Source organism: Buteo buteo, chromosome 11 (assembly GCF_964188355.1).
Source record: "Buteo buteo chromosome 11, bButBut1.hap1.1, whole genome shotgun sequence".
Taxonomy (NCBI): domain Eukaryota; kingdom Metazoa; phylum Chordata; class Aves; order Accipitriformes; family Accipitridae; genus Buteo; species Buteo buteo.
In genome coordinates, this window is record NC_134181.1 from 15,393,226 (window position 1) to 15,419,284 (window position 26,059).

Sequence of the window (26,059 nt, forward strand, 5' to 3'; positions counted from 1 at the left end):
ATTGAAAAGAAAGCCACAATTGCAATTGTGTTTGCTACTTTGCAATCACAATTTTCTATTCCTTAGGTGGTTGTTGCAAAAGCTATTTCCCAATAGTACATTATGGTCAATTTAATGCATGTTAAAATCTCATCCTTTATTTGCATACACTTACCAGTTACTGAAATTGCTTCTTGTTGAAATTCAGTTGAGAATTTAGACATCTTCATCTGTAATCAAGCTGTAAAAATCTTGTTAAAACATTTCCTTAGTACTAAAATATCTGACAAAAAATTAACCTAAGTGGAGATAATTGAACATGAGTGTTACAAAGTAGAAATGTTACAAACCATGTGCCACACTTTTTAAAGTGGTATTTGTTATCTCTTTTTATGGTTTTTTTTTCAAGCATATATGCTTCCTGATTCCCTACTGAATATTCATTTATTCCTGTGACTTCTATTACATTTTATTTCTTATTATAGTGTTCTGTTGCTCACTAAGAACATTAGTCAGGTTTCCCTTTTTATACTCATCGCTGTATGCTAGCAAACGAACATGGGAAAAAAGCTTTTTTTTTAAAAAAAAAATCTTGTTTAACGAAATAGCTCCATGTTAATAACAGCTTGAGTAGGAATATATATAAGATATATTAGATATATAGAGATTATATGATATATTAGAGTTATATATATGCTTTACAAACATACAGAAAGACTACTTCTGAAATACAGAGTGATTCTTTGCACATGAAATTCTTCTATGTGTTTCAGAAATTTCTTAGGTTTTTACCCTGCATCTTATTTTTAACTGAAGGGACTGTCTAGATAATTGATGTAACTGACTACAACAGCTTTTATGACCCAGATGACTTTGTTGTGAAGAACCTCATCGACATCATCTTTGTTGACATCCTAAAAATAGCTGACATGGGATTAATTGCTTTGACAGACCCGTGGGCATTTAATAAATAGTCTGGCAAATAATCATATTCAAATCATGTGATACAGCCTGTCTTTTAATACTATGCAAAGTTTTGAGTCATAGAACAGGATTCCTTTGGTTTAGCTGATGCAGCCATTGTGGATCAAGTGGAAGTTTAGAAATGCTGCAAAGCACATGTAAATGCTTAGGTGAGCAAAAGAACTTTTGATTAACAAAACATGTTAGTGCCTCCTTTCTTAGTAAAAAATGAAGGAGATATATTCATATTAACTAACAGAGAAGTTCCATTCTACTGCAAGAAGCTTTATAAACTATTAATAAATAAAATGTGTTCTTTAAATGAAAAAAATGTAAGCATCAGAGTATAGCTTAATATCTTAAGAACTTTTTTTTTTGCTCCTACATAAAACTTTTGCAGTGATGTGAAGCTGAAGAATTGTTTTCTTCTGACCATTGTACCCAATATCTGGCCCACATATTTTCTTCAATTTACCCACTCCAAAGTGGATGCGAAGAAGTGGATTTAAGTTGAAATCTGTTGGTTTACTCCTTACAGAATTGTCCCTAGTTGTAGTAGCTGAGTATTAAAACTTTTTTCACTTCAGTAAGAAAAGGCCATTTATTTCTTGGAAAGGCGTTTTTGTTTAGATTCTTTCACATGGTGTAGGGAGGAATAGATCCATGAAAGGACTGGAAAGGAGAGCAATCACTGAACTCTGGGAAATGCAGGTACTGAAGTTTTGTTCCTGGCAGAGGAGGCATGCCATGGCTTTGCCTTTTCTTGCTCATTAATCGATAACACTGGCTGATGGTATCAAGCAACGAAGTCATGTTTGATGCACGCTGTATCTTTCCAAGAAAACACCAGGCAGTTATCCTCTATCAACAATGCATATATTTTTGTGTGGTGTTTTTATCTAGTTCTAAGTTTGTGCTATGCATAGTCATTCTTCTAAAACCTATAACGTCTAGTCATTAGGAGCAAATTTGCTGTTTGTACTTGGTGAAATAGATGTAGACAAAAGCATTAATTTTCAAGTAGAAATACTGGAGTAAGTTTAGAGAAGGGCTCCTATGGCACCATAAGCAAATAGTTGAAAAGGAGTTATTCCTGATTTAATTATTATTACTATGCATACAGAATGTTTGAGAATAACTTGAATAAAAATGCTAAATGTCTTTTATAAAAGAATCACATGAAAACTTGTACAAGTACAATAAATATTAAATAAATTTTACTTTTAATAAATTCAGAAAAAAGGGTTTAGAAGTTATATGTAGTAGAATGTCTTACTAATCTTTTATTTTCTAGCTTTTTTGAGTTATATTTCCTTGAACTTGAGCACTTTTCAAGTCAGTATTAACTCATCAAAGAAATGGAATGTAAACCTGTGGTGGATTAACCCTGGCTGGATGCCAGGTGCCCACCAAAGCCATGCTATCACTCCCTCCCTCCCCAGCTGGACAGGGGAGAGAAAATATAACAAAGGGCTCGTGGGTCAAGATAAGGACAGGGAGAGATCACTCCCAATTACTGTCATGGACAAAACAGACTCAAATTGGGGAAAGTTAACTTCATTTATTACCAATCAACCACACCAGGGTAATGAGAAATAAAACCTAATCTCAAAACACCTTCCCTCCACCCCTCTCTTCTTCCCAGGCACAGCTTCACTCCCAGATTCTCTACCTACCCCCCTGCCTCCAGCGGCGCAGAGGGATGGGGAATGGGGGTTACGGTCAGTTCATCATCACACGTTGTCTCTGCTGCTTCTTCCTCCTCAGGGGCAGGACTCCTCACACTCTTCCCCTGCTCCAGCGTGGGGTCCCTCCCATGGGCAACAGTCCTCCATGAACTTCTCCAATGTGGATTCTTCCCATGGGCTGCAGTTCTTCACGAACTGCTCCAGCATGGGTCCTTTCCACGGTGTGCAGTCCTTCAGGAGCACACTGCTCCAGCGTGGGTCCCCCATGGGGTCACAAGTCCTGCCAGAAAACCTGCTCCAGCGTGGGTCACAGCCTCCTTTGGGCATCCACCTGCTCCGGCGCGGGGTCCTCCACAGGCTGCAGGTGGATATCTCCTCCACTGTGGACCACCATGGCCTGCAGGGGGACAGCCTGCCTCATCATGGTCTTCCCCACGGGGTGCAGGGGAATCTCTGCTCTGGCACCTGGAGCACCTCCTCCCCCTCCTTCTTCACTGACCTTGGTGTCTGCAGAGTTGTTTCTCTTACATGTTCTCTCTCCTCTCTCCAGCTGCCGTTTCTGTGTGCCCTGCAACTTTTTTTCCTTCTTAAGTCTGTTATCCCAGAGGCACTACCACTGTCGCTGATGGGCTCGGCCTTGGCCAGCGGTGGATCCATCTTAGAGCTGGCTGGCGTTGGCTTTGTCAGACACAGGGGAAGCTTCCAGCAGCTTCTCACAGAAGCCACCCCTGTAACCTCCCCGCTACCAAAACCTTGCCACACAATCCCAGTACAAAACCCTATACTTAGTTACCTACTGCTACTGATTTCTATAGCACATAATGCTTGAGTGCCTTTGAAGAGCTGGACATCAGATACTGTACCAATATGAGAAGGAATCAGACCCTTTTTAGAATAATGAAAAAGTACTACTAGAGTCTTTGTGAAAAGTGTGCTTTAACATTAAAAATTACTTTTAATTCCCACTTTTTGGTCACATAGAATACAGAGATTCTGGATGACTGAAGTTCTCACTGGTCTTCAATCAGACTATTAAAAATTTATATTCTGTGTTGTCAGAAATCTTCCTTAGATTTGGACTAAAACACCAGGTTTCATTCACGGCCTCCATATCATAAGATAAAAAATTACTTTTGTAATTTACAATGAGATATCACTTTATGGAAAATGTGGAGAAATAGATTTTTTTTTGCTCAGGGCAGTCCTAGGCTCCTCTCTTTACATACAGTAAAGGTGGAGAGAATAGTCTTTAAGCCTTTTTAAATTTCTGAAAAGTTCTTCCATGAGTATGGAACAAAAGTCATCTGGGTTTTTTGTTTTTTTTTTTTTCTTTTGTGTTTGTTTTATTCAAGATAAGTAGTTAATTTCATCATACTGAAATTATTCCATAGTAGCAACGAAACCTGCTCTTCTCTTGATAATAGCAGCTTCCAATGGAACCGGTTGTGGGCAAAGAAGAGAGAATCCAGGAACAGTATATCCCTGCTTTTGAAGATCAGATCTGTGTACTAACATATGTGCAAACTATAAGATGCAAATGGGGAATTATGCTTTTGAAAAGGAAAGATAAGGAAAAAAGGTCTGCTGCTGTTTTTCTTTGCCATCTTCTCCCCATTAGAGAAGCAGTGTAAAAACAGAGATGATGCAGAGACAAAGATACTCTCAGCATCTGCTTTCCACCATTCAGTGTAGACTTAAGGAGGCACTTAAGGTTAAGTGAGTTCGAGATTGAACAGTAGGGCCTTTGCATCAATTTAAATACATTAGGGATTTTTTATATCTATTTACTTATGGTGGTGTGATGTGGTGTAAAGCAGGCAGGCTGAGATGCACCATTTCTTTGTGGAGCACAAGTATTTTGTGTTCATATAGTTGAGGAAACTGGAGTATACACAATCTTCTGTAGTCTCTGTATTGTGTTCTCTGTTCACGTGTGAGAGGAGATAAGCATACAGATAAGAGAAACTTCTGTAGAGCCAATGGTTTTGTATTTGGTGGTTTGAGGTATGTTAACCTGTCAGATTCTAAGAGCATGAAAATACAGAAAATTAACTCAATTTTCATGTGAGGTTCATGGTTTCCTATAAAAATTCTGGAAATACCTCTGTAGAGAAATGAAGGTCAATGATTAAAAAATGAACGGTCACTGGAGGACATGTTGGGACAACATATCCCATTGTGCTGTTACTTATTCATCGTAGGTGTGATATATTCATCTCCTGTGTTGTTCATCTTGCTATTGCATAAGAAAACCCTGAATTGTAGCTGAGGATTACATTCACAAAAAAGGATTGATAGTTTATTAATATTCATTCCTAGATCATATAGTTTACCTTTCCAAAACCAGACTGTATTTTAAGTGTTTAAAATATTTTCATTTTAAGTATTTATGTGGTAATAAAGTATAATAAGAATATTAGTAAAATCATTCATAAATACAAAGTAGAACTTATAGGTATTAAAGCAGCAAATATAATGCTAACTAAATGTGCTATGATATCCACAAAAAGTCTTGTTCTTTGGAATTTCCATAGTACTTTGCCCAAGGAAGACTTTTTCAGGCCCAATGCTTGCAAGCTGTGCTTTTCAAAGGTGCTGAAATCTGTAAATAAATAAGTAAATGTCCCTGATTTAAAAAGCGAAATATTTGATGGAATTTTTTCCAATCCCAAAAATTTGTAAGACACTTGTGTGGGAAACTGCTTAAGTAATAAAATTCATCTTCTTGCACTGTTAATCAGTTTATTTGAAACCATCTTTAGACATAACATACAAAGCCCATTTCCACAGAGCAACATCTCATGAAACAAATTTATTATGCAAAATGACTCCTCTAGGAATTTAGTAAAATGAAGCATTAATTGAGAAATTGTTTCATGAGGACAGTCTTGATTTTTGAGCTAAATGTCGACCACAGGGGAATAGGATGAAATTATTGGTTTCTTCAACCCCTGGAGTGAAGTCACAGAGCGCTAATGTTAAGTTGAAATAAATGTCAGGTTCTAGCACTAGAAACTGAAGTTTCATGGGGTGTTTAATATCAAATGTAAAGCTCACTCATTTCTTTTGGACTTGATACTATAAAATTCAGAGCATTCTGATCCCACCCCATGGTGCTATGAATGTGAATTGAAGGTTATAAATAAATTTTACAGTATTCTTAAGTATTCATGCCAATTATGAGCAGGACATTTGGATTCAACTTATACAAAACCCATTTGCAGCTTCAGCTGGTTTTTGATTGGGACTCTACACTAATTTGGCTGGAGAGACATGCAGATTGATGAATTTTGAGAATTTTTCACAGCCTTTTTCATTTTATGGGTACAGAATAGATCTTCTTGCATAACGTTTAAGGAGGGATGCAGCAAACCTTTTTTATTTTTGCTTTTATGTTTGTTTCTCTGTTTTTCTGTATATTATACACAACTCCTACTTGTCTTTTTCTTTTATATGTTAAATACGTTATGTTTCTCCCACCTTTTTTATTTTATTATTTTCTGAGAATCATGTACTAAGTTAAACAATGGGAACAGCACAAAACTTTTTGTAGCTAAGAGCTGTGTCAATATCCTTTCATCATTAAGGGTGAAAGCCAAGAATATGTAGCAGATGAGAACAACCTTGCATCATCCATTGGATTAACAGCCAACCCAACGGAAAACAAGAGATATTATTATGTATTCACCAAGTTCATTTTATGGTTGTTGGACTGACCTTACAAATGTTAACTGTAGAAAATTATGTGTTCTGAAGCATATAAAGATCTTTTGACACTTCTAGACAGAGATTACAATGCATTTTTTTAGGAGCATAAAAGACAACCTGAATACTAATTAATTATAAGGTAAGGTCACATTCATGGGCTAAGAATGAAGCCCTTCTTTCCAGTGAACACTGTCTGCTCTGTTTCTGTGCTGAAGGATACTCCCCTTCTTGAAGAAAACTGGCATTTGCTACACATAACCAGTATCCTCCTCATACTGCTACAGGGCGTGCACAGAGTATTAGGGCATATGTTCACGTTACCTTTCAGCAATGCTGAGATGTCATATTCTGTGAGTTTAACTCAGCTCAGGTTGCGGCTAAACATTATCTTGACAACATATTGACCCAGTTAAAGAAACAAACTAAAGAAAGACACTGTTTCCTAATAATGTAGCTAATGAAATTTCAACTGTCCTGTATGTTTCTGCATTTCATTTTTCAGTTACAAACAGATGTGACTTACTTTGCTTTGATGTGGATAGGAATCAGTGTTTTAAACAGGGTTCATGTTTCTGAAGAAGAGAGCTTTTATGTACTTATCAATCTGCCTTGTGTGGTGCTGAATTGATTGTTATGCCAATATTCCATTTCCACAGTTTCTTATCCCTGTTCAGATTTTTCTTTGGAGCAAAAATTTGAAAAGCTTATAATTAGCTTTAACAATTTTTAAGTAACTATTTAAACCTGGTGGCAAAATCCCTGGGATTTTTTCCAGTCATGACAGAATGTTATCATTGGAGATAAACATGGAAAGTGTTCCAGCTGAATATATGCATGTGTGCATATATGTGTTACATCTGTGTATCTTTGTGTGTATTGGGGAATTAGAAATCACAGTGATGGGAACATTTTTAGAGGGCAAATAAATAAGGCCAGTTTCAAAGCAACATTTTATTAGATTGATATTCAGTAACAATACACATTGCTAATGGTTAGTTCTTAATCACTGTCAATCATTATCAACACACGTTCAAAGTATTACTCCTTAACAATCTTGTAAACTAGCTGAGTGTAAAAAAAACCCATGGACCTGATACAGTGTGGTTAGCACTGACAGCTATAGTCCTTTATGGTCTTAGTTGCAGAAATCAAGTTGATGAGAGTTGAGAGCTCTTCAACCAGGAAAGCTGGAACTGAAGGAGGCTTTTTTTTTTCCCCTGCAGTCTTTCCTCTGTCCTTAGTTTTTTATGCTTCTCACACCATCCTGTCACAGTTCTTTTTATTTTGACGTCCTGGAGTTCTGGCTTTTGCCAGGCAAGTTTCTTGCTTATTTTGCAGGATTAGTCTGGTTTTATGGGACACTTTCTGCTTTTCCTGCAGGGTAATTTTGGTTTCCCTGGACATCTTTCCTGTCTGCCCTACATGCTTTGTCTTTCATTCAGATTTTACTGCTTGCAGATGTTTTTCTCTACCCCATTTGTGCAGCTGTACCACAAATCTCTGTATGCCCCTTTGCAGCATGTATATACATACATATAAATATATATATGCTTAGCTTTGTTACAAAAATGCTTTTGCTTGGTTTTGTTATTCATATTGTTAAAATGTTACAAAATCCTTATATAGTCTCAGTGGTTAGGCTGTTTTAGTATTCGTAGGTCTAGGTTTAAGACAAATATTAATTATATGTTAGTTAGTCTGCTTCTGCTCTAGGGATGCATCGGGCCTCTGCCTTGGTTACAAAAGTCTCTCCATCATCACTTTTGCTTTCTCCCTGCTTAGAATATGCCATCGTGACAGTACCACAGTGATAAAAATTAGAAAAGCATGTAAAGGAGTATAAATGGTGTGCTTTCCCTTTGCATTTTGATCTTCAGTACAATTTCTTTTTTTTAACTGAGCTATAATATACTTCTCATTACCATCACAGTTTTTCTTGAAAACTTGCTACTTGTGTTGTCCAACTGAGGATAGAGAAGCTTAAATTTAGGAACTTTTAATTTGAGAGACTTTAGTCTGTTTGTGTGGTTAACATTTCCAGTGATGATATTGACAGTCCAACGTCTTATTGGTCTGATAAAAATGAAAAAAACTTCTAAAAGTCTGCCTTTTGTTTCTTCTGTGTTTTGTTAATCTTTATAATTTGTTATTTGATATTTACTAGGCATAAAAAAATGCTACACCCTCTTTTTGTCTTACTGCTCAGTTAGAATGTTCTTATTTCTTGTCTCTCTTATCTTTCCATGTGTTGCTATACCCACATCATGCCCAAAAACGTCACCTCAGTGTCTGAATTGCATAGATTTTAATTGGAATCAGTGGGATTTTTTCCCAGTAGTGCTTTAGAATTAAGCCCCCACTCTTTTTATTTTGGTTGCATTATCTCATTTATTTATGCAGATTTCTTCATGTGATTTTCCTGCTCAAGAGTCTTCGAACTGTAACTAGAGTCAGCTTGTACCAAAGCTGTATTTTAACAGCTAAAGTGTTTATCCATATAGGTATGTGTGTATATATATACATGTATGTATGCACATGGATAGTTTATATTTTTATAATATGTATCTACATGTACATGCACATATATTTACAAACACTGCAGAAATCTGTCTGTTTCCTACTTGCTTCCTAGTGTTCCTCTGTCACTATATTTCTGTTGTATTAAGTGCCATATCTTTTTCCTCTACAGAGTTTTAGATCACCTGCATATTTGATCAAGGCACAATACAGCTCTTTCCAATCTTCATAAATATTAATTATGTTAATTAAATAGTAAATCAAATAGTAAGTCATAATTAAAATTAAATTATTAAATATTTATTGAAAGTGATCTAGTGTTGGTGACTTTGAGATCAGATCTCCAGAAATTATCTCCTAGTTAATGTTGTGCATTTATAATTGTTGTGATAATGGTCCAGCAGCCAATTATGTATTTCAGACTGCTATATTCATGTTCCAGTCACATCATTCTTTCTCCTTAAAATAGATTTGTTGAGCTATATTGAAATCACTGATAAAGTTTTAGCAGTAAATTTCCAGTTTGGGGCCAATGATTATAGTACAAGACCTGAGAAGTATGCTGATCAAAGTTGACACTTGCTCCGCAGTTCAAAAGCTCCCGGCCTTGTAACTTGGTCTTTGAGTAGTTTAGAACATAGTGAAAGAATGCTGTACTTTAAACCTAATCATCACTCTGAGGGGAAAAAAAAGAAAAAAAAGTATTACATATCTACACTTTTTACTGATTATGCTTTCTACTCTTGGAGTTCTCACAATGGAAAAGTCAATTCATGCTGGACATTTGTCATTTTGTTTGACTGGTGGATATAATGTTTTTAGCATATCTGAGCTTACAACTCTTACTCTAACCTGTATTCAGTGTTCTAAAAAGGACTAATGGTTTTTCTCTGTTTTCTACTGAAAAAATCCTGAAGGCATATCACCTGGTCTTGTATGTTCAATTAAATTGCCAGTATCTTGACAGTTCTATTACCTTACTAAATCATCATTAAAGCTAAACTTGTAGCATGTGTTAACATGAATTTAAAATACAACTTCACAAGTTTAAAAAAAAATAAATAGTAATATGCTATATCTAGGTTCATTGCATTTGCTGCATGTTTTCTGTAACAGTATTTTCTGTATCTTTTCTGCAAAAGATTGGTTACTGGGGGAATTTGAGCTGTAAACCAACTGGGGCAGAAGAAATTCCTGTTTCCAAGTTCCAGCCTCCCACCCTGTCATAACTGTCAATCTGTTTTTTCTGTGGGGATCTCTTGTTCATCGTTTCAGTAAGGAAAAATAGCTGCTAATTGGGAGAAGGGAGAGCTTTCAATACTCCAAGGATTTTAATGTTCCTCCCCTTGATTTCATACTATAGTAAGTTGCATTAGGAAGACTGGGCTCCAGTAGGAAAAGAGCTGCTATCAGATTGAGGGAAATTATCTTTTCCCTTTACTCAGCACTGGTGAGAGCACATCTGGAGTTCTGTGTCCTAGTTCTGGGCTCATCAGTACAAGACAGACATGGACATAGTGGACTGAGTCAAGCAAATGGACACAAAAGTTATTAAGGGTTTGGAGCATCTGACATACTGAGGGGACGTGCTGACATTGTTCAGCCTGGAGAAGAGAAGGCTTGAGGGAGATGTTATCAATATGTATAAATACTTCTTGGAAGGATAGAAAGATGGAGCCAGGCTCTTCATGGTGATATCACGTGAAAGGAGAAGCAGTGGGCAAAACTGAAATAAAAGAGATTCTGTTTAAGCAGAAGGAAAAAAAGAAAGAAAAAAAAAAATTACTGTGAGGTTGACCAAACACTGGAACAGGTTGCGTAGAGAGGTTGCAGAGTCTCCGTCCTTGGAGGTATTCAAAACCCAAATAGACATTGCAACCTCCTCTAGCTGACCCTGCTGTGAGCTGGAGGTTTGGACTAGATGGTCTCCAGGGATCCCTTCCAACCTCAGCTATTCTGTGATTATATATTTCATAGCACGTACATATTCATAGGTATTCATAGGTATTCATAGCACAGGAGTTGGTATTTTTAGTGCTAAATCGACACTAGTTTACTAGAACATGTAAATTATGATAGCATGGAAAAAGTCCAGCTATTAATTCCAATATTGTTTACTTTTTCCTCTGTTTATGCTGCTTGATTTGAACTGTTTATAATTTTCACATATGTAACCAATTTTCAAATATTCAAGAAACCTGTCTTACATTATTTTCACTAAAACAGTATTCAGAAGAAAATTATAAAGAACTCTCATAGTTCCTAGAAGCATTAGAAGCATAGTGTCTGATATGAAATTCTCTGCCTCTTATCTTTTTCTTCCAAGTTTAAAGTGTTAAAGTGTACCCGAAACCTAGAAATCCAGCGTGTCTGAAACCATTTATTTTTCATGGAACAAACTAGATGTCACAGGCAAATTTGAACAAAGCACTGGACGCAACAGGCTGAATACTGAATATGCAATAAATGAAGGTGAGCTCTTTTTTGGTGAACCAGGTCTGAGACCTTCAAATACCAAAAAATACTTGAATATCCTATCCTGAGTCCTCAATATCCCAAATAAAGCATATCATAAAAGAAATAGGGAAAGTCTGCATTTTTTTCTGCATTAGTGTTCATAGGACCTGGTTTTATTAGATTTTATTTCTGGCCACATTTTTGTTCCCATACAAAAATTCTATTCCACTTGAAATTGTGGGGGCTGAGATAATAATCATCAGCCTAGCACAGCTACCTGTTTGAAATAGCTGATATAACAAAAAATGAGGCTAAAAAGAATCAGAACATGTAAATTTCTGTTAATTTTTAAATGGTGCTTTTGTAATTTATCTGCTGTCACCGTGTTTTGTCAGTTAATTTCCTATAGTCTAATATTTCCTGAAAAGCTAGCTTGCTGTTTCTTCCCTTCTTTTTTAATGTAGCAATTAAGAATTAAAAATAATTATCCCTTTAAATTATGTCAAGGTATTTGCGTTTTAACAATTGTACTGTAAATGGTTTTAAAACTGCTATGGAATTAAATCAGAAAGAAAGATGGTGAAATACTCATACTGCAAATAATACATGTGCCACCTACTGTTGGACATTTTGATTGCTATTAAAACTGTATTAAACTACATTGTATAGGCTCAACCTTTATTAACCTAGTATAGGTATTATTTATAAATATTTATGTTTAAACAGATGAGGCTAAAGGAGAATGCTCTCTGTATTTGGAGTAAAGCAGTCAGGCTTTCCATCTGTTTCTAAGTGGAAACTACTTGTAAAAAATTCAAATATAAATTGTACACATTTTGTGAAAAAACAACAGTTAGGTAGAAAAAAGAGATCTTAATTAGTGTCTAAATTGAAAGGAAGATAAGCAGAAGTCCGTTATTGCACATTTTGTTTAGCAACGGACTCTTGGCTATCAGTAGCTAATTAGTTTGCATACAGATGCAGACCAAGCAAAGTACTCAGTGAGACTGTTCTCCTCACTGGGCTACCTCTTAGAGCTATGCTTATGGATTACTCCAGAATGTGCAAGTGCACAGCAATTTAATATTCCCTAGATTTAATTAATGGATAAGGACAAAAACATTGCTATCATTAATACTTGCATGCCAGAATTGTATCTAATGGGCTTCCTCTAATGCAATTGACAGGAAAATATGGTCCTCCCTACCTTAATAGCATATAAATAAACATTGAAAAAAACAGCTTCTTTCTTCTCCTGTTCTACATTTCCATAATTTAGGAGAAAATAGCTTATGTGAAAAGGAACCTACATTATATATTTTTACTATATCAACATTAATGTTTTCTAGAGGTAACTAGATACATCAATACAGATTGTTTGCCTCTCTGGTAAAAGAGGGCATAAAAGTAAAGGAATGTGAGGAGAATGAAGTGGAGTAAAATTTCAAGATTTATGCAGAGGTGTGCGGGAAATAAAGCTTGCTTTTGCTTCTATTAATTTGTAGTCCATTTTGGCACTGGTTCAGGATTGTGTTTTTTCTTCCTAGCCTGAAGAATTAATACCAAAATGGGTGATTGAATTATAGATAGAAGTAATTTTGGTAACATGACTTGCTGTCTTGGATATTACTAGAGAAGGTGCTAAATGGAAGACTCTTTACTCAGCACAGTTCTGGTAAGTGTACTGTACCCTTCACGTTTAATCACGAAGCTGAATAGTGCAATATATGCCCAACTTAAGAAATTGATGCATATCACAGTGACTTGGTTAATCTCATATTTGTAAATCACAGAAAATTCTCAGCTATTTAATGTATGCTTTATAATGTCTAATGGTACTTTCTTTCTTTTCTACATGTCCTTATTTACAGCAGTTTTTTGCAAGACTCCCAGGAATTTTTGAACACTGATAAACATTTTTAATTTTTATAATACATACTGAAAAAAAGTTTGTATGCAAGGAAGTTTTACAAAGAGGCAATAGATAAAAATAAATGTACCTATATCTGCCATGTTTTGTATATTCTTTATCATAGTATTCTACCAGAAGGCCAACTGGATAAAAATGTAAAAAGATAGATGCTGTGCTTAGCTAATACAATCATTTCTATGAAAAAACAAGGTGTTTTTAACTTAATTTATGTACACTAGAGAAATCAGCATGAAGTAGCAGTGTTGTTGTACATGTGATATGTTTCTGCTATGGAGATTCCAGAATTTCAGACAATGAGGTCAGTGGCTACCTGACCTGAATTTAGACAACCATATTAAAGAGGAAATTGGTTCTAGTATACAATTTCCTGAAATGTCCTCAGGTCATACACAGTTACAATTACTTAGTGGCTTTAAATCATTGCAGCTGGAACCATATTTGTAATATTTGGCAGCTTAAAAATATTTTCAAACGTGAAATTATGGATAACATTTTGGCTAATGTCTCCATTTAGTTTGTATAGAGATCAAAACCAGTATTGAAGAGCTGCATGTTTATGTAGCACAGATTCTACCAAATGGCAGCCTGTAGATATGGTAACAATGAATGACCAGTGTGAAAAGGATTATTTCAGTAATTCAGAGATAGGTAACTGCTTCAATTCGACTTTATTTTTGAAGGTTTTTGCCTCTGGAAAATTAAATAACGTAGATAAAACTTGGTTGAATAACTCAAAGATGAGTAGGTCATGCTTCATGTAGGGAATCATTATCCTGCAGATTTTAAAAGGATCAGGTAGGGATACATGCTTGAGCTGATTGACCTACAGTGTTCAGTTAATATGCTATCAAACTGTTGAAAACAGAGAAGAATGACTAAATCTAGACCAGGCAGTCTGTTCAGAGTTCTTGTCTGAACAGATATGATAGAAAGTACATTATGTTGCAAAATGAAGAGAAGAAAATACAGAGGGAGAAACAGCAAAAATACCATGTGAGCCAAAGAGAAAAGGGAAGTAAATGATCAAAGCAAAATACAAGGAAGGACTGAACAAGTCTTAAATAAGGATTGCTAAACTTCTTCCTTGGAAGTTGTAGGTGTTCAGCAGTACCTCTGCAACCAAATGATTAGGGTAAAAGAAAATCTGGGCAATAAATGTCAGTGGAGTAATACTTGAACAAAAATACTTCAAGAGAGGCTTAAGGAGTAATAATTAAAGTTGAATGAGATTTTATACTGAAATAAGGTTGCAAATCAAGAAAATACTATACTAGTAGCCTAACACAGTGAATTTCATGTAAACACCAAGTTAACATTGCTTTAGTATTGATGCAACCCCTGTGATACTGCACTAAATTAATTAAGTTAATAAAATGGACTATGTATAAATAGTAGCAATCAAAAATGTTTTTGTTATGTGACTTGAGTTTGACAATAGGATTAGATTGTGAACTTGGAAGCATTAGTAAAACAAGGACAGGCTAGCAGAACATGTAAAGTCAAGGCTGCCTTACTCTGTGCTGCTGCCCTGAAGAGCCAAACCAAGTTGTCCATTAGTAGAATAGAGGTTGTGCATTGACTTCCCTGCTTCCTATGAAAAACTAAATGTCCCCTAGTACATAGATAATCCCAGATCGTTAGAACAGTGCTTTGTAATTATAACTATTACATAATAATAATGTTACAATTAGGAGAGCTGTAATCTCATTTTTTCTCATGTTCTTTAAAAGAAGCATGATTCCAAGGCTTACAAGATCTCTAGGAGCCTACCCCACAACCAATGGGGCCTGCTTTAGATTTAGCACTAAATAAGAGTGGAGAAATGGAGTATTAATAGTTTCTTTTTGCTCTAGCCTTTAAACAGTCTTTTTTACTCACTTTTTGGTATCATCAAGATTAGAAGTTGCACATCTCTTTTTTTGTATTAAAAATCAATTAAAATGTTTTTAGATTAATGTTAAATCAGTTAAAAGAGAACATTTCCATTCCCATTATAGACATCTAAAAATATAATACTCAGACTTCAGAATTGCTGAATTACCCCAGTCCAAGACAGTGCAATAAGCAGGTGCTCAGAAAACAGCAGCAGAATTTGACAGTCAGTAAGAGGTGCAACACAAGGCATCTCTGTTTCCTATCTATTCCTTCTCCTTTGATATTGTCTTTCCATGCTTGACTTAATATTTACTCTGTCTCTGTGCTTATTTCTCCTGATGATAGTTTCCCTTATCACCTGCCACTTTCCATTCTTCCTGCTTTTTTGCTATGGATTATATTGTTCTCTTGCTCTCTAGCAGCCTAGTCAACTGCCACTTTCAGCTTGCAAGGAACTTACAACAGTGTTCCCTTCTATCCTGTTAAAGAAGCACTATCCCAATTACTGGAAGGAAAAGCCAGAGAGAACTTGATTTTTATGCTGAAAAAGCAAATTAGCTACATGACACAGCCAGACACCCTCTTTTGTGGTAGGACACATCAATTTGGGAAGATACAGTTCCTCAATCTATGCTGAACTCCTCCAGAGACAACACGAACAAAAATACAGAAAAAAACCTTTGTTAATAGCATCCTATAGCAATAGCATGAGATTGATTCCTTGTAGCTTACAAGAGACGGTAGCAAACCTAGGGTGAGAGCATGTATTTTAGCTGCTGTTCTGGGAGCCAGGGAGATATTCAGGTCTTCTTCCATAGTAGGATATTAAGTAGTTGCTAAGAAGCAAAGGCAAAACTCACATTCATCCCACAATTTAGATGCAATTTTGTCTACGTAATGATTTTGAAAACAGGCCTGAGGACTCCGTCTCACAGTCTATGTGGACTTTCTTTAAGGTCAAACCCCAGAATTACTCCACAACATCAGCATACCATTTTTAGGTTGCATTCAGCAAATTTAATTTGAACTATGGAAAAGAAAATGCTCCTTCTGGTAAGAGGAACTTAAAAATGTGATTCTGCAGCTCCTTCAAACTGTTGCTTCATTAAAACATGGACTACAAATATGACTGAGTTTGACTCAGGAGAGTTATTTACTTCAGTAAGCTGTGTTTCTCTTCTTTGGTGGCTACGATCTTGGTTTCGGGAGAAAATTTACTTCCTTAGTTACAAGCCCAATTTTTTCCCCTTTGTGAGATTAAAAAAAAGGGCAAAGCTTACAAAACCATACCAAAGATATATGAGACTCAAACCTGGCCCTTCAGCTCTCTCATTCAGTTTCATTATACTAAGGAAACATATTTTTATCTCTTACTAGCAGTTTCCATAAAAAGGCTGATTTGGCAGTATGCAGATCAAAGAGAAAAAAAAAATCATATTCCAGGTAGTATGACATTGTGTGCAGCAAAACTAAGTTTAAGTGAGATTCTCTTTCAATTCCTTACAGCTGTATCCTCATCTGAACATTAATCAGCACAGCTCTACTAATGGCATTTCTTTTAATTTCCCATGGATTTTCCTGTCGTTCGGAAGTTCCTCTGAGTCCTTATTATTTTTGTGGTATGCAGCTGGTCTGAAAATCCTGCCTGGCTAGGCAAGACAAGCAAGAACTCTCTCTGCCCCACGCTATTCTAGCTCAAGTTTTAAATTTGAACAGTCAGTTTGAATTTCTTTTTCTGTGTACCTTCCCTGCCCTCTTCCTTGGAACGCTCTTATGCTTTTGAATAAAAGATTAAGTCTTTAAGTTCAGTTGTTCTTGTGAGGTCTGTTAGCACTTACTTCTAAAATGTATTTTACAATTGCTGTGAAAGAATCCCACATACAGCTTTAGAAATTTCTGGAGGGTCTCGCACTCTTTTAGTCAGTAATATGCTGCCAGCAATTCTTGGCATGCGTTCCATGTGCTGCGCTTACATAACCAACTGGTAGCTTTTTAATCAAGCTGGATGTGAAAAAACAAAGATTCTTTTGTGTGAAGAAAGAATGACTGAGGATACGTAATACAAAGCTTGCATTAAAAACCAGATTTTAAAATTTTCACTGCAACCTTACAGTAAGTAGAAAAAGTAGACATTAAAATAAATGAACTTTAAAATGCAGTTCAGTTATATTATGACATCCTTTGAATAGCTTTACATAAACTTTCTTCCTAGTTATGGTATTTCAAAGATTTCTGAGGTGTTCGTGATGCATGCCAAGATGGTAGGAAGCAGCAGAGTATACTGAGTGCTTAGGGAAGAGGAGATATTATTGAGGAAAATAATCTAATGAACAGACAACTTATGTAGTCCATCTTGTGCACAGGGCATTGGCCATGCCTCCATATAATCTTTCACCTCAGAAGACTGCAAAATGTATGTTTTATCATCACATGTATTGTAAAATCCTGACAGGAAGTCCTTTATATTACACCAGTCTTCTGTATTCTTTATAGGATCTCTCATATTAACTGATGTATAGAAATAGACCTTGAATCAATTCAAAGCATCCTTTCATAGCATCTTTAAGCCTAAATGCTTTGTTGGATTTGGAGCCCGATGTGTTTAAGAGAGGCTCTTAAATTTTCACACAGTGGAGAGAATTTGAAAAGAAAGGGGGCAAACTTCCTTTTCATCTACAGACATAGCAGTTGAGACTGGAAAGAAATAGTTCCTAAAGAACACCATTGCATCAAACAATCTGTAAGTATAAAATAGAACCAGTATGAGAAAGGGGAAGTCAGATGACAGATTGAGTGTCTTGTCTTATAAAATAGCTGAAGAAGGTGGATTGAGGGCTTGAGGACTCTAGGGAGTGCCAGTGAGGGGGGCAGAAGAGAAGTGTATGCACATCTTACTTAGGGGAAGAGAATTGAGTTTAGAGAGGCAGATGAAATCTTAACAGGCTAGGAGTTTATATCGCATGGAAACTTGTTCTTGGTTTAGAACAGTGTTATTAATACTCAAAGTGTCCCACTCTGTAGGCATTATGAAGCTGTACCATTTTACAACTCAGTTTTGCGAACAAGTTCAAACAGGTGCTGGGATTAACCTCTGTAGAACTTTTTATAGGTGTCGTGGTTTAACCCCAGCCAGCAACTAAGCACCAGACAGCCACTCACTCACTTGCCCCCCACCCAGTGGGATGGGGGAGGGAATCGGAAAAAAAAGTAAAACTCATGGGTTGAGATAAGAACAATTTAATAGAACAGAAAAGAAGAGACTAATAATGATAATGATAACACTAATAAAATGACAACAGTAATAATAAAAGGATTGGAATATGCAAGTGATGCACAATGCAATTGCTCACCACCCGCCAACCAACGCCCCGTTAGTCCCTGAGCAGCGACCCTCCCACCCCCACTCCCCCCAGTTCCTATACTAGACGTGACGTCACACGGTATGGAATACCCCGTTGGCCACTTTGGGTCAGCTGTCCTGGCTGTGTCCTCTCCCAACTTCTTGTGCCCCCCCCAGCCTTCTTGCTGGCTGGGCATGAGAAGCTGAAAAATCCTTGACTTTAGACTAAACATTACTTAGCAACAACTGAAGACATCAGCATTATCAACATTCTTCTCATACCTATCTCAAAAACATAGCACTGTACCAGCTACTAGGAAGACAATTAACTCTATCCCAGCTGAAACCAGGACAATAGGTTTGAAACTTCTACCACAACCTCCCAAGAAAGAAATGTATCTTCAGTATATGTAGATTGCCAGTTGCAAAAATTGCCAGAACCTCTTTTGCTAAATTTAAAAAAGACGGGATCACTTCAGTCTGCCCTCAGATCATAAGCCTCCAGGTAAGGCTAATTCCATGTAAATAAAGCCTTCATTTTTTATGTAGCCAGAGTCAAAGCATTTGTATTAGGGGAACTTCAAAGTCACAAAATTATGGTCTGGAATAGAAAGGCTAAAAAAAATTAGTAGTAATAATTGACATCTAGTAGGTAAAAAACAAATCTATCACATTGGGATTAATGAGAGCTAGTTAAGGATCTAGCAAATCTAAAACCTGTAGCACATCAAAGATGCACAGTCTTAGTTAAAACAATCAAAATGCAAAATGGTTTTAAATTCCTGTGCATCTGTAAGAATAATACTTGCTATAATTGTGTTTTCTGTTTTTGTATTAAATTACTTCCACTTTAAAGTGATGATAATATTATTTCCAAACAATAACAGTGATGCAAAATAATAGGAATGTACTTCAAATGAAAATAGGTAGATGTACAGCAAGTATATGATCTGTTTCAATTGAAAATTTTTAGTACTTTACAATGTAAATTTCCATAAGTATAAAGTAGATTAACAAGAAAAAAGAAGCTATCAGGTTTTTTAAAAGAAAACTAGTTAGCATATATTACATTATCTGTCAAATCTTCCCAGCCCTTATGTCCTAATAAATTTTGAAGCTCTTCAACATTTTGCAGTGTTGAAGATTTCAAAGGCATTACACTGATATGAATATGGGCAGAAGCAGTGGCCAAACAGCAGAGAGATCCTGTTGACTTTCCTATGGGGAAAAAGTAGGGAGAACTGAGCCCTTACAGTTGTATTTGACATCAAGCAGCTACTGAATTAGCCTGCTTGGCGCTCCAGTCGAACTGCCCACTCTTGTGCTGTTTATTGCTTGACTGTCTGGTGTCAAACAACCTAGAAAAGGATTGACAGAGGAATCCAGGAGTACATGGTAGGAGGGCATAGGAATCTATACCTGCATATTAAAACTCAAAGAATGATGATCCTGGAGAAAAGAAGCTGAATTTTGATACCACTGTTTCAAGCTTGAATTTTCATTTTGGATTTTCTGTAGAGTATATTTATTTCAAAATAATCAGTATTTCAATTTAAATATATTTTCATTTATAGTATAAATCATGACTATATGGTGCAAAACTTAAAAGATCATGTCAGTTTCAAGTAGTTAACTTAGAATATTTTTTCCGTTGGCCATAAATCTTGAGGCAAATGCTTTTATATACAGTTGTACTGTAATTTCTTTATGTAATTAGTTTAAAGGTTAGGTCAAGTTAGGTTAATTTAGACAATAATTTTATGCAATTTCCAGATACAGCATTAATATGAACTGAAATGTCTTCATTTATATGAAAGTTAGTCTAGTGTTTGTGAACGTTAACAGCAAGAATTGTGAGAGGCTAAAATTTCTATTTATCTATCATCTTGGTCTTCAGTACAAAAATCACTATGATGTGGATTCCTAAGGCCTACAATTGGGAATACTATACAGAATGAGGTGTATATATGATGCAAGAGAAATTATTAGATGTATTTGAAGAAGAGAATTCTGGATTAAGAATCCTGAGGGTTTTTTCATGATTGTTCTGATACACTGTATGCTTGGGGTATGGTTCTTCAGCAACACCTATTAATCTCGAGTCTTCAGAGGGAGAGGAAAAAGTTATGTGAGTTTTACAGATATAAAATACACATATCTGTGAATTGCATTGTTTTTTGAAGAAAGATGTCTTGCAGAAGATCATTATTGCAAAATTATTAGTATGATCTTGTCAACAAGCTCAGGAAGAGCGTTGCTATCCTTTCAGTTTTTGAAGGACATGAAATGAATGGGACCACTTGTGTGCTTAATGTGAAAGAGCTGGTTTTGTACCTGGCTGAACTGGGATCTAAAACAGTGCCCATCTGTTTTAGTCAATGAAAATTCTATAAGGGCCAGTTGTTGTGTCAGTCCAGCTTCAGAGACTGAAAGCAGGAGATTCTGCAGGGCACAGATTTATTAGGTGGGAATCAACAGGTGCACTGTACCTTCCGGTATAGTATTCGCTGTCTTGTACTATACCACATTGATACCCATCTCCATCAGTCAGGTTTGTGCTGCATCCATACCAAAGTATGAGTACTTAAGCTGTGCGAAGTGGTGCTATATCCAGGACTACAAACTTCAGGCTTGATCTCAGAAGAAGGCAATATTAAATGGAAACTCAAAGAGGGTATTACCCCCTTTATATGATATTTTGCAAGACCAGTACTGGAATACTAGTTATAGGCTACCCACATTTTAAGGAGGATGAGATTTCATTTAAAAAAAATAGAAATATGGCTAATAGAGAAGCTCAAAGTTAAGCTGTGACTTGATCATGGAGTATTGGTCGTGTTGACAGAGGAACGATTTTTATCATAGTAGGCAACTCTTCAATCTGTTTGATACAACAGAAACCAGAAATCTCTGGAAACTGAGATTACAAGCAGAGTGTAAATTTTAACAATGTAATCAACTATGGAAAAACATACCTATAGAGGTGTTAGATTCTCTGTTACAGTCAGTCTTTAAATCAAGGCTGAATGCCTTTAAGAGATTCAGTGTAACTCGGATACTGTGGACTTGATGCAGAAGTTGCTGGTGAGAGTCAGAGGAGGTCAGACCATGTGGCAATTGTGTCTTCTGATCTTAAATCCTCCAAGTTGGAGGCACAGAATTCTCTTAATACAAGGCTGTTTCTCCATGTATCAAGAAATGTTCAGCTAGCCCAGAAAAAAGTTCTGAAAGGCTGTTGTTCAAATGTGATCTGGTTGTATTTAAGCAAAAAACAATTTGGGCAATCACGTACTATCTAGACATAGTAATCTGGATGTGGCCCTATTGTATTGCACACTTAGTACATGCAATAAAGTACAGCCCTGGGTATTAAGAATTGTTCAGTAGAAATTGAAAGGAATTTTAAGCAATCATTGAGATTTTTTGATACAGTACCAGAATGAATTAAGAAACTGTTTTTAATGACCATAGGGACTAGTCATCTCTGAGGGAGGGGAAAAACAGTAGCCTGAAAAATAAACATGATAAGATTGGTAGATTCTTTTTAATGAAAAGACTCAGACTGAGAAAATTCATCAATAAATGTGATGAACATATGTTTAACCTTTAGGTTTGGTTTGTGTTCACATTCCAAACTAATATAGTTAGAGATGCTTAAACATTTGTGTGTTGAACATATGTTTACAGAGTAATTATATTTAACATCAGGAAGTTCACAAAATACTTTCCATATTCCTGTGTTATGTGCCCTTTTGTATTAGTGTTTTCTAAATGTCATGTTGAATAGTATATTAAATCCCAGCTTCTTCCTAAGGTACCTGAGGTGGCTGCTTTAGAAGATACTTTTCTCAGCTGTAATAACTTCCTGCATTTAAATATATTGTTAGTATTTCCATATATCCTGTTACCTTGCATTTTCCAGTAGGCCAACAAATTACTTTATTAATAAACTGCAAATTAAGCAGGTTTTTTACTGTAGGTATACTTTTGCATTTCAAATTGTCAGTTTGTTGCTACTGAGATTTCCCCTCTGTACAGAATTACCTTTGTTCAAAACATATTGTGCAAGTCAGTGATTAACAAGAGATTGGCTAATGTAGTTCATGACATTATGCAATTTTGATATTGCACCTCTTTTCACCAGTGGGGGAGGGGAAGAAAGTTTCTAAAACCCGCTTGTTCATCTGAAGTCTCCATAGGGCCTCAGTTCTCAGAGCCCTTTCACCTGGGCAGGCTTTTGCAGGACTGGGCAAAGGAATGGTACTGATCATAGTGAGCTATGGCCTTGGCTGATACCTCCAGGTCTGCTGAAAATAACTATATTGCAGTAAAAGTCCCACAGCATTTGTCGAGGTCCCAGGGTCTGTCTCTGCAGGTAGCCTGCCTGGCTTGGGCTGGGGAACAGGGAGCACCAGTGAGTGCTTTGCTCTTCACAGCTCCCCAGCCCTTGGGGAAGGCCCTGACTTTGGGCCCCTGCCCTGCAGAAGAGATGTGGTATCCTGCATTTCCTCCCTTTGGTTTAGGGCTGCCTGGAGCACTGTGAAGAGCACCTGCACTAACCTGTGCTTGAAGAAACAGGGTCCTGAACCCTTCGGCCATAAGCACAGGTGCAGGAGAGCAGATTTTTGTGAAAACAAACAAAAAATGGATTTCACTTACTAACCATCGCCTTTAACAAATGATAATTCGTTACCCGCTCCCTCTCCTACGTCAGACTCTATAGCACTTTTTCTTTTACAGATAAATTAAAGCCTGCATAAATTGTAAGTGCCAGCCTGACACCTGGTGGTTGAGGCAGCCACAGCGGCACTCAGGGGAACCTCCGCGGCCGAGACCCGCAGTGGGCTCTGTCTTTTAGAAAGACGAAACAAACAAACAAACAAAAAAAACCAAAACCGAGAGAGAAAGATTAAAAGTGAGCGAGCTAGAAGTTACTTTACTGTACAAGGCCCGGGGGCCCCCCCTCCGAGGGGGCGGCGGCGTGCCACCCCCGGCCGGGGTAGCGCCCTTAGCTGCCTCTCCCGTCGCTGCCCCGCGGCCTGGCAGGAGCCAGGTGCGGGGTGCAGCGCGGAGTGTCCCTTCCGGGCGCCCGTAGCGGGGCGGAGGCGAGCCGCGCGCCGAGGCCGCCCGGTGGTGCCGGTGTGTGGGCGGCGCGCCGGCGGAGCGGAGCGAAGCGGGCGGCCATGGCGGCGGGCAGCGCCATCCAGATCCCCAGCCGCCTCCCGCTGCTGCTCACCCATGAGGGCGTGCTGCTGCCCGGCTCGACCATGCGGACGAGCGTGGACTCGCCGCGCAACATGCAGCTGGTGCGCAGCCGGCTCCTGAAGGGCACCTCGCTGAGGAGCACCATCATCGGCGTCATCCCCAACACCAGCGACCCCACCTCCGACTGCGACGACCTGCCCTCCCTGCACAGGTGCGGCCCGGCCCGGCTCGGCTCTCTCTCCCTGGCGGCCTCGGACGCCGCGCCCTGGCGTGCTCGTTCCGAGCTGCCGCCGTACGGCAGCGCGCTGAACTTGACCCTGCCTCCCCGGCCGGGGGATGGTACTGCCCCGAGGCGAGCTCGCCATGTTGTCACCTCCGCGGGGGCGTTGGGCTCGCGGGGGTGGGCCGGGCCGCGGGGGCGAGTATTTTCTGCCCCGCCGCCGTCTGGGAAAGGCTTCTCGGTTCGGAGAAGGTTCTCTCGCTGTGCCGGACGAGCGGCCGTGGCGGGGGCGCGTGGTGTCGGGGACCGTCTGACTAACGTCTGGAAAAGCCTGAAAAAGGAGACCGGGGTGGAAGAGGAAAATGCGATCAAAAAACGCAGGCCAGGAGCATTAAGGCTGTCGCAGTTGTTAACAACATTTTTCACCCACTAAGTAGCGTGGATAGTGACCTAGTTCATGTAAAATGAAAACGAATTGTATTTCTGTGGGATAAAGCATAAGTAAAACTAACATGCTGCAACCCTTGCTCTCAAAACTTTATCACGTCAGTGGACTGAGTAAGGTTTTGCAAGAAAATAACTTCTGTTTGATATCTGCTTAAACAGGCACATGTGATCCAAAATGTTTGTTCAGAGTGAGGCTGACAGTTTCACTGAAGAACTGTAAATTACAAATGCTCAATTTTCCAATGTGTCCAGATTAAACTGAAATGTCAGGGTTCCTGTCCACAGCGAAATCCATGAAATTATTTATGAAAAAATTATATATGTTTCTAAATCAGGTGACTTACATTATCTTCATTTTCAGGTTTTACAGTTTGGTTTTGCAATCTGCGTTACAAAGAAAATTGTATAATTTGGTTGCCTTTCATGGTAAGGAACTATGACCCAGAAGGTTCTTGCAACCTATAGCTTGATTGCTTCTTGATAAGGGAGGGGCATGCAAAATGTTCTGTGGAAGGTGACAAATAATATGAAGGTTTGATCTGTTTTTAGGATTGGCACTGCTGCCTTGGCAGTTCAGGTGGTTGGTAGTAACTGGCCCAAGCCACATTATACATTGCTGGTTACGGGCCTCTGCCGATTCCAGATCCTGCAGCTGCTGAAAGAGAAGCCGTATCCTGTTGCTGAAGTTGAACAGTTAGATCGACTTGAGCAGTTTACTAATCAGCACAAGTCTGAGGAGCAACTTGGAGAATTGTCAGAACAATTCTACAAGTATGCAGTGCAGGTAAATTGTTTTAATTTCTATGTATCATATATCAATGTATTTATGCATATATTTGGGGGTTTTGGTTTCCTATCTGCTCTTCTCTTTCTGTAGTTCTTATATTTTTCAGTGACTGGTAGAGTTTCAGTACTTCTGCTACAAAATATTTTTGTTATAGCTTAAAGTTTCTGTGTGGAGTTCCAGGGTGTCTATACAGCTCATTGTAGGATGAGTCTAACTGCGTATGTTAGTGCTATGATAAGTTGGTATTATTTCATATGTAGCAATACTATAAATACACTTTAGTAAAAGGAATACTTTTGATTAATTTTTTCTAGGATTTTATATATATACACCCAATGGGTTGGGTTTTTGTAAGGGTTCGTTTTTTTTAAATTTTTGAAGGGGGAAAAAAACCCCTCTAGAGCCTTGATTATAAAACAGATGTCCCCAGGTATAATGAATTTGAGTTTAAAGGATGTACAGAAAAAGAGTCATCATAGTGTTAAGATAACTGAGAAAGTTTTTAATCAGGGTGTGTGGGGGGAAGTAAGAGGTTTAGGCATTGAAAAAAGTGCTGCAAACAATGATGGTATTTTTTTAACTTCTCAAACAAGCAGAAAGCCCAAAGTCTTGATTGCCCTATGCTGAGTTAGTGCCTCTTCTGTGAACTTTTTTTTTATTTATTTCAGTAGCTTTTTGGCAAAGTACCTAGACACATTTCATACTGAAAGATGCAATCCTTTTTAGGTCAGATACTTATTTAAATGAAACATAGCAGCCATGAATATTGTTCATTTTGTGTTCCTTACAGTTGGTTGAGATGCTGGATATGTCTGTTCCTGCAGTCGCAAAGCTGAGACATCTTTTGGACAGTCTGCCTAGAGAAGCTTTGCCAGACATACTGACTTCTATCATCCGTACATCCAATCAAGAGAAGCTTCAGGTATTACATTCTTAAACT

At 37.7% G+C, this 26,059-nt stretch overlaps 1 protein-coding gene across 3 annotated transcripts in view; it reads left to right on the top strand.

Annotated features, from left to right (window-relative positions):
• Positions 1 to 12,942: 12,942 nt before the first annotated feature.
• Positions 12,943 to 26,059, top strand: part of LONP2 (lon peptidase 2, peroxisomal) — a 57,695-nt gene continuing 44,578 nt past the window's right edge. Inside the window, exons 1-3 of one of the 3 annotated variants that reach the window (XM_075040181.1) lie at positions 12,943 to 12,987; positions 24,976 to 25,116; positions 25,910 to 26,041. In XM_075040181.1, the coding sequence (XP_074896282.1) occupies positions 12,958 to 12,987; positions 24,976 to 25,116; positions 25,910 to 26,041 (303 nt within the window). In that variant the 5' untranslated portion in view covers positions 12,943 to 12,957. Of the gene's footprint in view, positions 12,988 to 23,551; positions 23,877 to 24,385; positions 24,759 to 24,881; positions 25,117 to 25,909; positions 26,042 to 26,059 lie in introns of those variants that run through there. The other 2 variants (XM_075040182.1, XM_075040184.1) reach the window with 2 other exon arrangements.